Here is a 14,316-nt window from a genome sequence, read left to right on the forward strand (position 1 = left end):
GCTTCTATTGGTACCAAATTCATTAAAATCCAACCAGAAATGACCTCACAATAATTTTTGGAAATGTAGTTTGATATGAAATATGTAGCCAAAAAATAAAAGTGACAAATACTTATTGCATAACTCGGAATATTCCTTTAAAAATTCTAAAAACTTGAGATTCATTTATTCAAATAAATACAAGTTTGTGTAATTTTCTATAGTTATATTTAAAGAGATTGGAGAAATGGAAGGTATTATTTCAGTGATACAATTGCAGACAATTTTTTAAACGTTTAGCTTAGCGTCTTAGAAACTAATCCAAAACAAGAGTTAAATTATCTTTTCTGCATGATCTGTAATGTCAACAATTATACTGTCTCAGTGGTTTAAACACATTTTAAATTTATTTAATTACTCTGGTTGATGGTTTCTTTAACTGCAGTTTAGGTTTTTTAAAAGTTAAAATCCTTTGAATAAATAAGATACTTTTTCACTGACCTCAGGAAAATTAAAAATAACAGGATAGACACGGTTTTGTTAAGTGTTAAGTGTTTCGTTGCAAGGAAACTATATGTGTGATCATTGACAGCTCAAATGTTTTAAAGATTTCAGCATTGATTACTAAGTAACAGAAAAACAAAAAATAACTTTAGTTGAAGTTCACTGCCAAAAAAAATCATGTCGTTTTCATTTTACATTTTATAGTTTGAATACTTTTATCGTAAATCTAATGTTAATATCCCGGGTGCATTGGTACCCAAAGATAATTTTTGGTTGCACTCTTGAGTGTCCTTTGATGGCCCGAGAACACAGTTATTTCGTAGTGCATTTCTTTTAGACAATAAATTCAAATTAAAAAAATCGCATCTGCTCTATCTCAAAAAGATTTTTACAGTGTAGTGTACTACTATTGATACAAATAATATCAAAATTATAGAAACTTCTACCAGCTCTAACTCAAAATATTGACAATTCTGTTTTAAGGGGGGCTAAAATTCAGTTTGACAGCTTCAGACATTCTAATTTTTGACCTTTTTTAACTGGACCAAATCACTACTTAACATAAAGATTCAGCACCCAAATTTTTTATACAACAGGAAAAAAATTTTGCGGTCGTATATTGGTATGACGTTGTTGTCGTCGTCCGAAGACACATTGGTTTTCACACTCTATCTTTAGTTTAAGTTAATGGATCTCTATGAAATTTTACAATAAGGTTCAGTACCACAAAAGGAAGGTGGGGATTGATTTTGGGGGTTATGGTTCCAACAGTTAAGGAATTAGGGGCCAAAAAGGGGCAAAAAATAAGCATTCTTGTAACTTCCAGACATAACTTGTGTGTTAGTGTATGGATCTCTCTGACATTGTACCACAAGGTTCCATATCACAAAGGGAATGCTGGGATTGATTTTGGTGGGTAATTGTCTCCAAATTTTAGGAATTATGGGCCAAAAAGGGGCAAAAAACAAGCATTTTTCTAGTTTCATGACAATAACTTGTGTGTAAGTGTATGGATCTCTCTGACATTGTACCACAAGGTTCCATATCACAAAGGGAATGCTGGGATTGATTTTTGGGGGTAATTGCCTCAAAATTTTAGGAATTAGGGGCAAAAAACAAGCATTTTTCTAGTTTCATGACAATAACTTGTGTGTGAGTGTATGGATCTTTATGAAATTGTACTACAAGGTTCCATATCACAAAGTGAAAGCTGGAATTGAGTTTGGGGGTAATTGCCCAAAACGTTTAGGAATAAGGGGCAAAAATAAGCATTTTTCTAGTTTCCAGACAATAACTTGTGTTCAAGTGTATGGATCTCTCTGAAATTGTACTGCAAGGTACCATACCACAAAGGGAAGGCTGGGATTGATTTTGGGGGAAATTCCCTCAAAATTTTAGGAATTAGGGGCCATAAAGGGGCAAAAAAACAAGCATTTTTCTAGTTTCAGGACAATAACTTGTAAGTGTATGGATCTTTATGAAATTGTACTGCAAGGCTCCATATCACAAAGGGAAAGCTGGTTTTGAGTTTGGGGGTAATTGCCCTAAACATTTAGGAATTTGGGGACCAAAAAGGGGCAAAAAAACAAGCATTTTTCTAGTTTTCAGACAATAACTTGTGTTCAAGTGTATGGATCTCTCTGAAATTGTACTGCAAGGTACCATACCACAAAGGGTAGGCTGGGATTGAGCTTGGGGGTGATGAATCATAAGGGGGTTCAAAAAATTTGGGGGGGATTTTTTTTTCCTTTTTTTTCTTTAAAATTTTCCATTTTAAATTGGTTATTTCTGATTTATATATAAAAGCTAATAATAATGATATGGTTTGAATAGGTAACTTAAAAAATTTTAAGTTCTTAGACCACATTCATTCTGTGTCAGAAACCTATGCTGTGACAAATATTTAATTACAATCCAAATTCAGTGCTGTATCAAGCTTGAATGTTGTGTCCATACTTGCCCCAACTGTTCAGGGTCGTATCAAGCTGCGCCCCAGCGGAGCATTTTATTTAACATGTAATTTCATCCCCTTACTTAATATTTCATGCATAAAATATTCAGAAATAAATTGGGAAAGTGTTTAAAAAAAAATTCAAGTTATACACTTTTCACACTAGAGACTATATTCAGAGACAACGAAAACCAAAGGACGATAACTGTGTACTTGGACCTGATGTCTTCATAATCAGGTCAGAGGTTTGATGCATAAGATTAAATTAGAATATTAAGTTATAGGCTTAAGGGTCAGTGAATTTAATTATAGAGTTAAGTGACAGTTTTAGGTCACTTTTGAGAATTGTATTTGTCATATAAACATCTATTGCTGGAATTTTATATTATTGTGAATCTGTTTGATATGAAATATTATGGATGCATCACATATGTTTAATAAATAATTATATTATATAATGGAGTACCTCATATATGTGAGCTAGTGAACAGAGACAATTCAATTGCTTCTTCAGTAAATTGACAAAGACAGTGCATCTATCAATAGAAAAAGAAGGGATAAGAGTCAGACACTCATTTCACAAAAAATCTTGAGAAAAAATACTCATAAGTCTTGAACATTTCAGTTTAACTTACCGGTACTATCATTTTTTATTGTAAGATTTTTTTGTGAAAAGGGCCCCTGCTTATGAACTGCATTACCTCCTATTTGATTTTTTAAGTTCCTTGTGTTACCAAAACTTAAAATTTCTTTATTAAGTTCTTGTCAATTCTCAACAATGTCCTTCATTAAAGACTGAATGGGGGCAGCATGTAGCCTTTAGTTATACATCATAGATATACATGTTGTAGGTGACCACACTGCCTTCATTAATGAGCAAAAACCACACTGTATAGTCAGCTATCAAAACAAATATTGCAAATAGCAACCAATAAATTTTGTTTTGTTGAATTGATGGTTTGACCTGCCTCCTACTTTCTAGTCATATATTTCCTTGTTTGGAATGATTGTTTGGTACCTTCTTGATAGACAGTGTATATGGATAACTCATATTTTTACGCCCGTTTACGGGACGTATTATGGTATACCGTTGTCCGTCGTCAACATGTCGGACATTAACTCAAAAACGCTTTAACCAATTTGCATAAAACTTTGGTGAATTGTATATATCTATTGACGTGAGCTCCCTTTAGTTTTCTATACATTTTAAATTTTACGTTTCTGAGTTATGGAGTTTTATTAAATAAAAAAAGGGGGATTTTCCAGTTTTCAGACAATAACTCAAGAGTGCTTTCACCAACTTGCAAGAAATTGTGGTGAATTGTTTATATCTATTGACATGAGCTCCCTTTCGATTTTTATAAATTTTAGATTTTACGTTTCCGAGTTACAGGGTTTTATTCATAAAAAAAGGGGGATTTTCCAGTTTTCAGACAAAAACTCAAAAATGCTTTCAGCAGTTCTTATGAAACTATGGTGAATTGTTTATATCTATTTAAGTAAGCTCCCTTTAGAATTTTATAAATTTTACATTTTACATTTCTGAGTTATGGGGTTTTATTCATTAAAAAAGGGGGGATTTTCCAGTTTTCGGACAATAACTCAAAAATGCTGTCAGCAATTCTCATTAAACTTTGGTGAATTGTTTATATCTATTGATGTAAGCTCCCTTTTGATTTTCATAAATTTCTAATATGACATTGAGAATTAATTGAACTTTATTTGTTTATAGTCTGACAACAGATTTACTAAGTATTGCGCAACAGCACAGTGTATTGCACAACAGCAAGAAATCTTTAATTGAATATAAATTCAATTCATATAACCAATTTCAAGTTCTTTGACTACATTTATTCAGAAATCTGTAATATGTCAAATATTTAATTACAATCCAAATTCAGACCTGTATCAAGCTTGAATATTGTGTCCATTTTTGCCCCAACTGTTCAGGGTTGGACCTCTGCGGGCATATCCAGCTGCGCTCAGTGAAGCAGTTTATTGTACATGTACTAATATACTGTAACCTTTTTATTGGTACTACAGTTGAAATACTGTATTAAGGTATAACTAAAACTTTTGTTATTTATATTTCAGTACTAGTAGCAGAAATTGTTGCTCACTACCTTCCTAAATGGGTAGAGCTTCACAACTATACACCAGCTGCAGCAACAAAGCAAAAAATGGAAAACTGGTATTTATTAAATAGGTAGGACTTCTTTTCCTTAGTGATGGCAATGGAAATATACCTGTCTATCATACAAACGAAATGTATGGTTATTACTTTCAAAAGTTTGGTGAGTCCTAGAGAAATTTAGGTGAGTTTCAAAGAAAAAAGTGTACACCAGTGCAGTATCACATTTAATACTTGGAAATGACATTTACCTGTAAAAGTAATTAATTCAAGTAATGATATAACAGATCCTTTAAAAAATATGAAAGATAAATATAAAACTAAACAAATAAACCAGGCCGTGTTTGTCTATGTGAACATCACCTCTCTTATAAGTATTTTTATGCCCCCGCCGTAGCGGTGGGGGCATTAAGTTTTATTTTCTTCTTGCATTTGCACAACATTACCAGCAAAAACCTATATCAAAACATTACAAGTTTTTTTTTGTCATTTATGAATACATTTTTGCAGATCTTAAAATTTCATTGATTCTTTAGCTTAAACTTTTTTTTTACTTTGCACATAATTCTAAATATTGTTAAATACTAATTTTAATGAAGCCCTTAATTACCTCTTTCCTTGAATATTTGCAGAGAAAATTTAATGGAAATTCTGGGTTTTTTTTTCAACATATATCACTGAGAATGATATAGAATACCTTGTAAGAGTCAAATAAATTTACTTTAAGGATAAATCACTGTAAAAAATCAGCAGAAAAAATATGCAAGTGATGCATGATTTTTACCTTTTGTATACGACCGCAAAAAAATTTTTGTGGTCGTATATTGGTATAACGTTGGCGTCGTCATCGTCCGGCGTCGTCCGAAGACACATTGGTTTTTCGCACTATAACTTTAGTTTAAGTAAATGGATCTCTATGAAATTTTACCACAAGGTTCAATACCACAAAAGGAAGGTTGGGATTGATTTTGGGGGTTATGGTACCAACAGTAGAGGAATTAAGCATTTTTGTAACTTCCAGACATAACTTGTGTGTGAGTGTATGGATCTCTCTGACATTGTACCACAAGGTTCAATATCACAAAAGGGAATGCTGGGATTGATTTTGGGGGTAATTGCCTCAAAATTTTAGGAATTAGGGGCCAAAAAAGGGGCAAAAAACAAGCATTTTTCTAGTTTCATGACAATAACTTGTGTTCAAGTGTATGGATCTCTCTGAAATTGTACTGCAAGGTACCATAGCACAAAGGGAAGGCTGGGATTGATGATTGGGGTAATTGCCTCAATATTTTAGGAATTAGGGGCCAAAAAGGGGCAAAAAACAAGCATTTTTCTAGTTTCAGGACAATAACTTGTGTGTAAGTGTATGGATCTTTCTGAAATTGTACTGCAAGGTTCCATATCACAAAGGGAAAGCTGGGTTTGAGTTTGGGGGTAATTTCCCAAAACGTTAAGGAATTTGGGGCCAAAAAGGGGCCAAAAAACACATTTTTCTAGTTTCCAGACAATAACTTGTGTTCAAGTGTATGGATCTCTCTGAAATTGTACTGCAAGGTACCATACCACAAAGGGGAGGCTGGGATTGAGTTTGGGGGTGATGAATCATAAGGGGGTTCAAAAAATTTGGGGGGGGGGGGGGTTTCCTTTTTTTTCTTTTTTCCTTTTTTTTTTCTTTTAAAATTTTCCATTTTAAGTTGGTTATTTCTGATTTATATTTAAAAGCAAATAATAATGATATGGTAGGAGATATACATCAAACAGGATGTGTAAATTATTATATAATAAGTATTGTGCAATAGCAAGAAATTTTCAATTGCACAGTATTGCACAATAGCAAGAAATCTTCAATTGCACAGTATTGCGCAATAGCAAGAAATCTTCAATTGCACAGTATTGCGCAATAGCAAGAAATATCCAATAGCACAATATTGCGCTATAGCAAGAAATTGTCAATTGTACAGTATTGCGCAATAGCAAGAAATATTTAATTGCACAGTATAAATTGCTTATTTCTTGACCAATTTCAATGGGGTTTTATTCTTGAATTCTTTGGGTTCTTTAATATGCTGAATCTAACCGTGTATTTAGTTTTTGGATTTTGGGCCCCGTTTTTAAATTGGTTCACATTGAAGTCCAAAATTAAACTTTGTTTGATTTCATCAAAAATTGAATTATTGGGATTCTTTGATATGCCGAATCTAACCGTGTATTTAGATTCTTAATTTTTGGTTCCGTTTTCAAATTGGTCTACATTAAGGTCCAAAGGGTCCAAAATTAAACTTAGTTTGATTTTAACAAAAAATGAATTCTTAGGGTTCTTTGATATGCTGAATATAAACATGTATTTAGATTTTTGATTATGGGCCCAGTTTTCAAGTTGGTCCAAATCGGGGTCCAAAATTAAACTTTGTTTGATTTCAACAAAAATTGAATATATGGGGTTCTTTGATATGCTGAATATAACCATGTATTTAGATTTTTGATTTTTGGGCCCCGTTATCAACTTTGTCCACATTGAGGTCAAAAGGGTCCAAAATTAAACTTTGTTTGATTTCATCAAAAATTGAATTCTTGGGGTTCTTTGATATGCTGAATCTAACCATGTATTAGGATTTTGGATATTGGACCATAATTGGTGAATGTCCAATTTAAAATGTTTAAGTTCTTAGACCACATTCATTCTGTGTCAGAAACCTATGCTGTGTCAAATATTTAATCATAATCCAAATGCAAAGCTGTATCAAGCTTGAATGTTGTGTCCATACTTGCCCCAACTGTTCAGAGTTCGACCTCTGCGGTCGTATCAAGCTGCGCCCTGCGGAGCATTTTGATTTTTTATATTGTTAATCAATATTTCAGAGTATAACTTTTTCATTTGTTTCATGTTTCATCCACCCTAATTAACTTTTTTCAACATGTTCAATACATTGATTTATACACTTTGAACATTTTTGAAAAAATTAAACTTTTAAGTAAACATATATACAACAGTAATTATTTTTTGCTTCAAATATGAATGAAAGGGGATGGCAACATCCTAATTACACAATAAAAACAGAAAAGAGGTCAAAATACACAACAGAAGATGGAACTTTGGGCGCTTTGCATTTGCACAAATTTTTATAAAATCCAATCTTTCATTTGCGCCACAAGGTTATATTTCATTTGCGCCAAAAAATAAAAACTACATTTGCGCCATTTTACAGGTAACATACAACGAAAAAAATAAAATATTCATTGCTACATCGTGAATAAGAACTTTATTAAAGTATTCCCTCTGGGTAACTAAGTAAGTTCATAACTTCATACTCATTTCTAATATAAAAGTGAGAGTCACTTAAGTTTAAAACTATATAGTGTTCACATGTTTGAAGTGTCAAGATGGATATGTCAATTCTGAGACAAACAGGCCGTTAGTTTTCTCAATTTTTCATGTCAGGGCTGTTTATAGCCGACTATACGGTATGGGGTTTTCTCATTTTTGAAGGCCTTACAGTTGCCTATAATTGTTTTCGTCCACTTCATTTGAACTCTGGTGGATAGTTGTCTCATTGGCAATCATACCACATCTCCTTAATTTTATATAGAGGAATTAAGTCTGTATTTTTTTTATGACCACACATATCGGTTATCCAGTGTACATGAGTATATCCGAGCCTTTACTTACAAGTCTTGTGTCAGAACAAACTTTTGGTTTTACTCCAGTGTATAGTGCTTTCTTTTAGGTTTTATGGTCTCGTTAATTTATAACAGAAATGTGTTTTAACATTATTATGAAAAGTCTTATTATGAACGTATCAGTGTAAAGTGCTTTCATTATGTTTTCGATGACTGATTTCGGGGGAATATGTTTTATTATGCAATCAAAAACTGTGTTTTAAAGTTGGTAGTAAAAGTCTCTTTTGAATAAAACTATTTTTATGCTAGTACATGTATTTACCTATATTATTGGCACAAATGAAATGTTTTATTTTGGCGCAAATGAAATATGGTTTGTGGCGCAAATGAAAGATTATTTTGGCGCAAATGAAATGCCAATTGGCGCAAGAGCAAAGCACTGGGAATTTTGAATCCAGGTGTAAAATGATAAGAATTGCATAAATTCAGATATTTGCAAAAATGTACAGGCAGCTTTTGTAAAGGAATTACATTACCCCAATGATGCACCCCAAAGATGGTGTTGAAAATGTATGATTTAAAAAGTAATATCTGGTCTCTTATATTTTTTTTAGACGAGTACTACGAAAATTAGATTTAGACTTATCAGATGATGTAATAAGGGCACTCGCTAATACCACAAATCCAAAACCTAGGGTAATAGAAAAGGTTTTGATGTTACTACGTATGCAGATTGACAAGATGATGGAAAAACAAGGTAGGAGTCGTCGGGAAATCGATCTCTCCATGTCCATAGACAAAGATTTATTGAAAGATTCAAGTAAGTTTTGCATGTCTTTGTATTATGACGTGTCTGCTGTAACTTAATGGATTTCCACTCTGCACTCAACTTTTGCCGTGTCTTGAATGCCTTGGTAAGAGGTTCTTTTTCACGTTTAGGGAATTTACCTGAAATCCAATTATTATTTTTTGTTTAAGAATCTGTTTTATTCTGTACTTTCCTATATCTACAAACATCCTAATAAAGTTTGTCATCATACTTATTTTTTTCTCAGTTTCTAGACTGAATGTCTCTAAATGTTAGGTAATTTCAGTTGATACTACATGTACATGTATTCTCTAAATGTTAGGTAATTTCAGTTGATACTACATGTATTCTCTAAATGCTAGGTAATTTCAGTTGATACTACATGTATTCTCTAAATGCTAGGTAATTTCAGTTGATACTACATGTATTCTCTAAATGTTAGGTAATTTTAGTTGAATAACAATCTTAATTTTTTCTCAAATAATTAAAGGCTAGTATATCACAATTTTCAAATTAATCTTAAGATTAACTCAATTTATGTAAAGAAAAATATAGCCATTGCATATTATTCTACAAATATGAGCACCTTAGCAATATATATATGTATATGATAAGTAAAGTCAGTTGCATTTGACATAAATACTAGGTATGTTTTTGGCATCTGACTTCAAATTTAGAAAATCCTCTGAATACAAAAAAATTTGAGATGTGGTATTATTTCCAATGAGACAACTATCCACCGGAGTTCAAATGAAGTGGATGTAAGCAGTTATAGGCCACCCTACGGCCTTCAACCAGGAGAAAAAACTATACCATATAGTTGGCTATAAAAGGCCTGATATGAAAACTATGAAACAATTCAATCGAGAAAACTAACAGCCTAATTTATCACAAGACAATTTACGAAAAACAAATATGACAGTCTGAAACTCATCTAAATATGAAGTAAACAATCTTTTATTCTCAGATATAGATATTTAAATATATTTTTTCTTTTTAAAAAAGAAGAATAAACAGTTTCCGTGTTGAAGACCGTACTTTGACCTATAATGGTTTACTTTTATAAATTTTGACTTGGATGGAGGGTTGTCTCATTGGCACTCATACCACATCTTCTTATATCTATTAAAAGAGGCTTTTGTCTAATAAAATTCAGAAAGTTTAGTAGCTTAGATGGCAGACATGTTGTTGATTGTTTGGTGTTGCAATATATTTGACAGAATTTTTTTTATGCTAAGCATTCAGAATTTTGTCCAATATTGATTGAAAAATAAAGACGTAGACGGTAGAAGCCCTTTTATTCCACAAAGAAGTGTATATTGGACTTTCAGGCAATTCCTAAATGTGTAAAACACATATGAACAGTTCTTGCTTAGCAGTATTAGCATGTTGTCAATGTTTCTGTCTTGATATAAATATTTATTATACTTCACGTAAAAATGCAATATTTTGATTGGCTTATACAAGGGTGTTAATTTACTCTATTCTATGGTAAATACTCTATTACCCTTCACCGAGACGCTTGATCAAGTGTGCGCTTTATTAAATACGGATGGTTGTTATGTACAAGACGTAATAGTTTATTACTTTGAATTTTAATCGACAGTAATAACAGAACATTCAGTATAATAAATTAAATAACACATATCTGAGAGGGTGATAGAGCAGATTGTTACCCCTCGAAAAGACATTGTCAACCTTGGCTTCGCCTCAGTTGACAATGTTTTCTCGGGGTAACAATCTGCTCTATTACCCTCTCAGCTATGTGTTATTTATATAATGTTACTTAATTCATATTTTCTATGAAGTAATCTATAATTCATAACATTCTGCACAAGTAATAACAACTTTGCATAAATAACTAATTTAGCCTCTAAAAAAAAACTTATCTTCTACTATATGTATGGTACAGGAAAATGTAGTTATAATGAAGTTATAAGATATTTAAATATTGATGAACCGTCTCATATTTTAATTTATCAATTTGCTGAAAGAGAGAAAGTTATGATCACAAATGTCAATATTTATAATGTTACATTGTTAGAGGAAAATTATATTTTTGAATTGGGGAAGGGCTGTAGTCATAGCATTAATGAGTGCTTAGTTGTTTAAAAACAAAATTACTTTCTCATTCGATACTCAATAAAAAATATATATTATTCTTTTGGATTGCTATTACTAATAATTAAGATTGGTTGTAAAAAGTAGTTTTTTTTCCAATTTAGTGTTCATAATTTAATTATGAAATAAGGTTTTTATACGCCCATTTATGGGACGTATTATGGTATACCGTTGTCCGTCTGTCCGTCCGTCCGTCCGTCGTCAACATGTCGGACATTAACGCAAAAACGCTTTAACCAATTTGCATAAAATTTTGGTGAATTGTTTATATCTATTGACGTGAGCTCCTTTTCGTTTTTTATAAATTTTAGATTTTACGTTTCCGAGTTATGTGGTTTTATTCATTAAAAAAAGGGGGGTTTTCCAGTTTTCGGACAATAACTCAAGAATGCTTTCACCAACTTGCAAGAAATTTTGGTTAATTGTTTATATCTATTGACATGAGCTCCCTTTTGATTTTTATAAATTTTAGATTTTACGTTTCCAAGTTACGGGGTTTTATTCATAAAAAAAAGGGGGATTTTCCAGTTTTCGGATAATAACTCAAAAATGCTTTCAGCAGTTCTCATGAAACTTTGATGAATTGTTGATATCTATTGATGTAAGCTCCCTTTAGAATTTTATGAATTTTAGATTTTACATTTCCAAGTTATGGGGTTTTATTCATTAAAAAAGGGGGATTTTCCAGTTTTCAGACAATAACTCAAAAATGCTTTCAGCAATTCTCATGAAACTTTGGTGAATTATTTATAGTTATTGATGTAATCTCCCTATTGATTTTCATAAATTTCAAATATGACATTGAGAAGAAATTGAACTTTATTTGTTTATAGTCTGACAACAGATTTACTAAGTATTGCGCAACAGCATAGTGTATTGCACAACAGCAAGAAATCTATAATTGAATATAAATTCAATTCATATAACTAATTTCAAGTTCTTTGACTACATTTATTCAGAAACCTATAATATGTCAAATATTTAATTACAATCCAAATTCAGACCTGTATCAAGCTTGAATATTGTGTCCATTTTTGCCCCAACTGTTCAGGGTTGGACCTCTGCGGGCGTATCCAGCTGCTCTCAACGAAGCAGTTTATTCTAGTTAAAAGTTGTTGAGGCATGCTGTGTCGCTATGTCAAGTTTCTATAAACCTGAAGTTTTTCAATGTAGTTGTTTCATTACATGATGTTTTTAGTAATGATGATTCTTCAATTTCTTAATATGGCTAGATATTACATTAATTGATAAGACTTTATTTTGGAATGATGTTACTAGATTAGTAGATTATATGTTTTAAAAAACATTTATCTATATATGGATTTCACATTTTTTATAAGGTTTTAACATTACTTAATTATTCCAGAATTTGGCTGTTTTATATACAATAGTATGATGTGTTGGTTCCAGTGTTTTTTTTAGTTACATCATTCTTTTAATGCCTAAATTATTGGGGACATACAGTCAAAAAAGAGAAAAAAGTGCAAAAAATAACAATATTTCAGACATAACATGCATAAGGGGGGGACATCTTGAATGATCATTGAGTATAGATAAATATTTATGATGTTTTATTTTAATAAATTGTATAATCTGATAATCCTCTTACTATTGTGAAAACAGTAACTATTTAGATACCAAACACGTTTTGTTTTATAACTATTTGCATGGATTTATATGGTATAGGAAATAATAAATTAATATCAAAATATCATCAAGTAATAATAAAACCACATCGTGTAATGTCAGAGCCCAACATTAGACAGCTGTGGGGTCACCCTTAACAAATTCTTTGTTTGATGTTGCCTACCCATGCTTGTAGGGTAGGGATTTTATTTTTTTTGGCCAACAGCATAAGTTATATCTTTTTTAAACAAGAAAACAACATTAGAACATGAAAAAAACTTTTTTTTAAAATTTGAAATAATTTGTATTTTTTTCGGGGGGTAGGCTGCTTTTTAGGTGGATGCTTTTTAGGTGGATAAGTAGGCAACATTTCATTTTTAGCCTGGCATTCCATATAAAGTATCTTGATAATTATTTCAGTACAAATCATTGTTTAGGCAGTTTTTGATTAATGAAATTTACCCCGAAGAATGTCAAAAAGGATGGCATTTCAATTATCCAGTTACCATGGTAACAACTTGTGTTTTTGATGACCATGGCAAAACGGTTTATTATAAATTTACCTGGTGCCTCTTTATTGAAAACGAAAAATGTAAGGAAGTAACATAAGCACATGTATTTCACATTGAATGTGGTGGTTTTAACCCTTTAATTGCATGGCATGGATCAACCTGTAAAGTCACATGATATATCTTCTAACCTTTGCTGTATCTATTACTGTGTTTGTCTATATATATTATTACCATTTTTAAAAGAACCATGCATAGATTTCATTATCAATGTTTCATTACTTAAGTATTTTACCTTCACAGTGAAATTTGATATTAAATATTTGATCTTTGTTTGACAGGTATATGATTTATGAAGGTATTCCAGTATATTGTTTTTGGATTTAAGCAAGGTTTTTAAAGCTGCATTAATTTTTCTTCAAGATACTTATCAGAATGATATACATTTTCCAGGGTTTAAGTTAACAACAACTGTATCCAATATATAATGAACAAATGTAGTATAATTTGAAAAATATAAGTTTTATCATAACAAAGTTTGAAATTTAATAATTTATAATGTATTACTGTATATGTACTTTTTTCGCGAGTACTTATTTATTGCGAATTTGATATTGCCATTCAATTCATGTGTATTTAAGTTCACAGTATTTTCGAAAATATCAAAATATAAATAATGGACTTAGAATATTTAAATGTTCGTAAATTAGGTCTTTCTTTGTTTAAACATATGAAAGAAAATTGAATAAACAAAGATCATTCAATCATCAAATCACTTTTTTTATTCTTCAGAGGTTTAATTACTTGATAAAGTTAATTATATAATAAATTTGTCAAATTTTGCATGGGTTATTAATTGTTACCTTTTGTTTATTCATTCTTAATTGAATATCTGTATTGATAACTGATGTTGTGTTAACAGTTTCACAGTTTAATTGATTGAAGACAAGGCCCAGGCTTACTACCCCCCTTAAATCCCCCTCTGATGTAGATTTCAGCGATATCTATTCAATGATTTTGATACCGTTGTGATCTGCATTTGTGTTAGCATGTATTTATTTTCGCAGAA

General features: G+C 31.4%; 1 protein-coding gene across 7 annotated transcripts in view; it reads left to right on the top strand.

The window, feature by feature from the left end:
• LOC127733163 (sperm flagellar protein 1-like) overlaps positions 1-14,316 on the top strand; it is a 56,280-nt gene that overhangs the window by 4,937 nt on the left and 37,027 nt on the right. For 4 of the 7 annotated variants that reach the window (XM_052242508.1, XM_052242509.1, XM_052242507.1 and 1 more), the window contains exons 2-3: positions 4,529-4,640; positions 8,798-9,003. In XM_052242508.1, coding sequence (XP_052098468.1) covers positions 4,529-4,640; positions 8,798-9,003 — 318 coding nt within the window. The remainder of the gene's footprint in view (positions 1-4,528; positions 4,641-8,797; positions 9,004-14,316) is intronic. The other 3 variants (XM_052242512.1, XM_052242511.1, XM_052242513.1) reach the window with 1 other exon arrangement.

The sequence above is a fragment of the Mytilus californianus genome, unplaced genomic scaffold (genome assembly GCF_021869535.1).
Source record: "Mytilus californianus isolate M0D057914Y unplaced genomic scaffold, xbMytCali1.0.p SCAF_3, whole genome shotgun sequence".
Classification (NCBI taxonomy): Eukaryota; Metazoa; Mollusca; class Bivalvia; order Mytilida; family Mytilidae; genus Mytilus; species Mytilus californianus.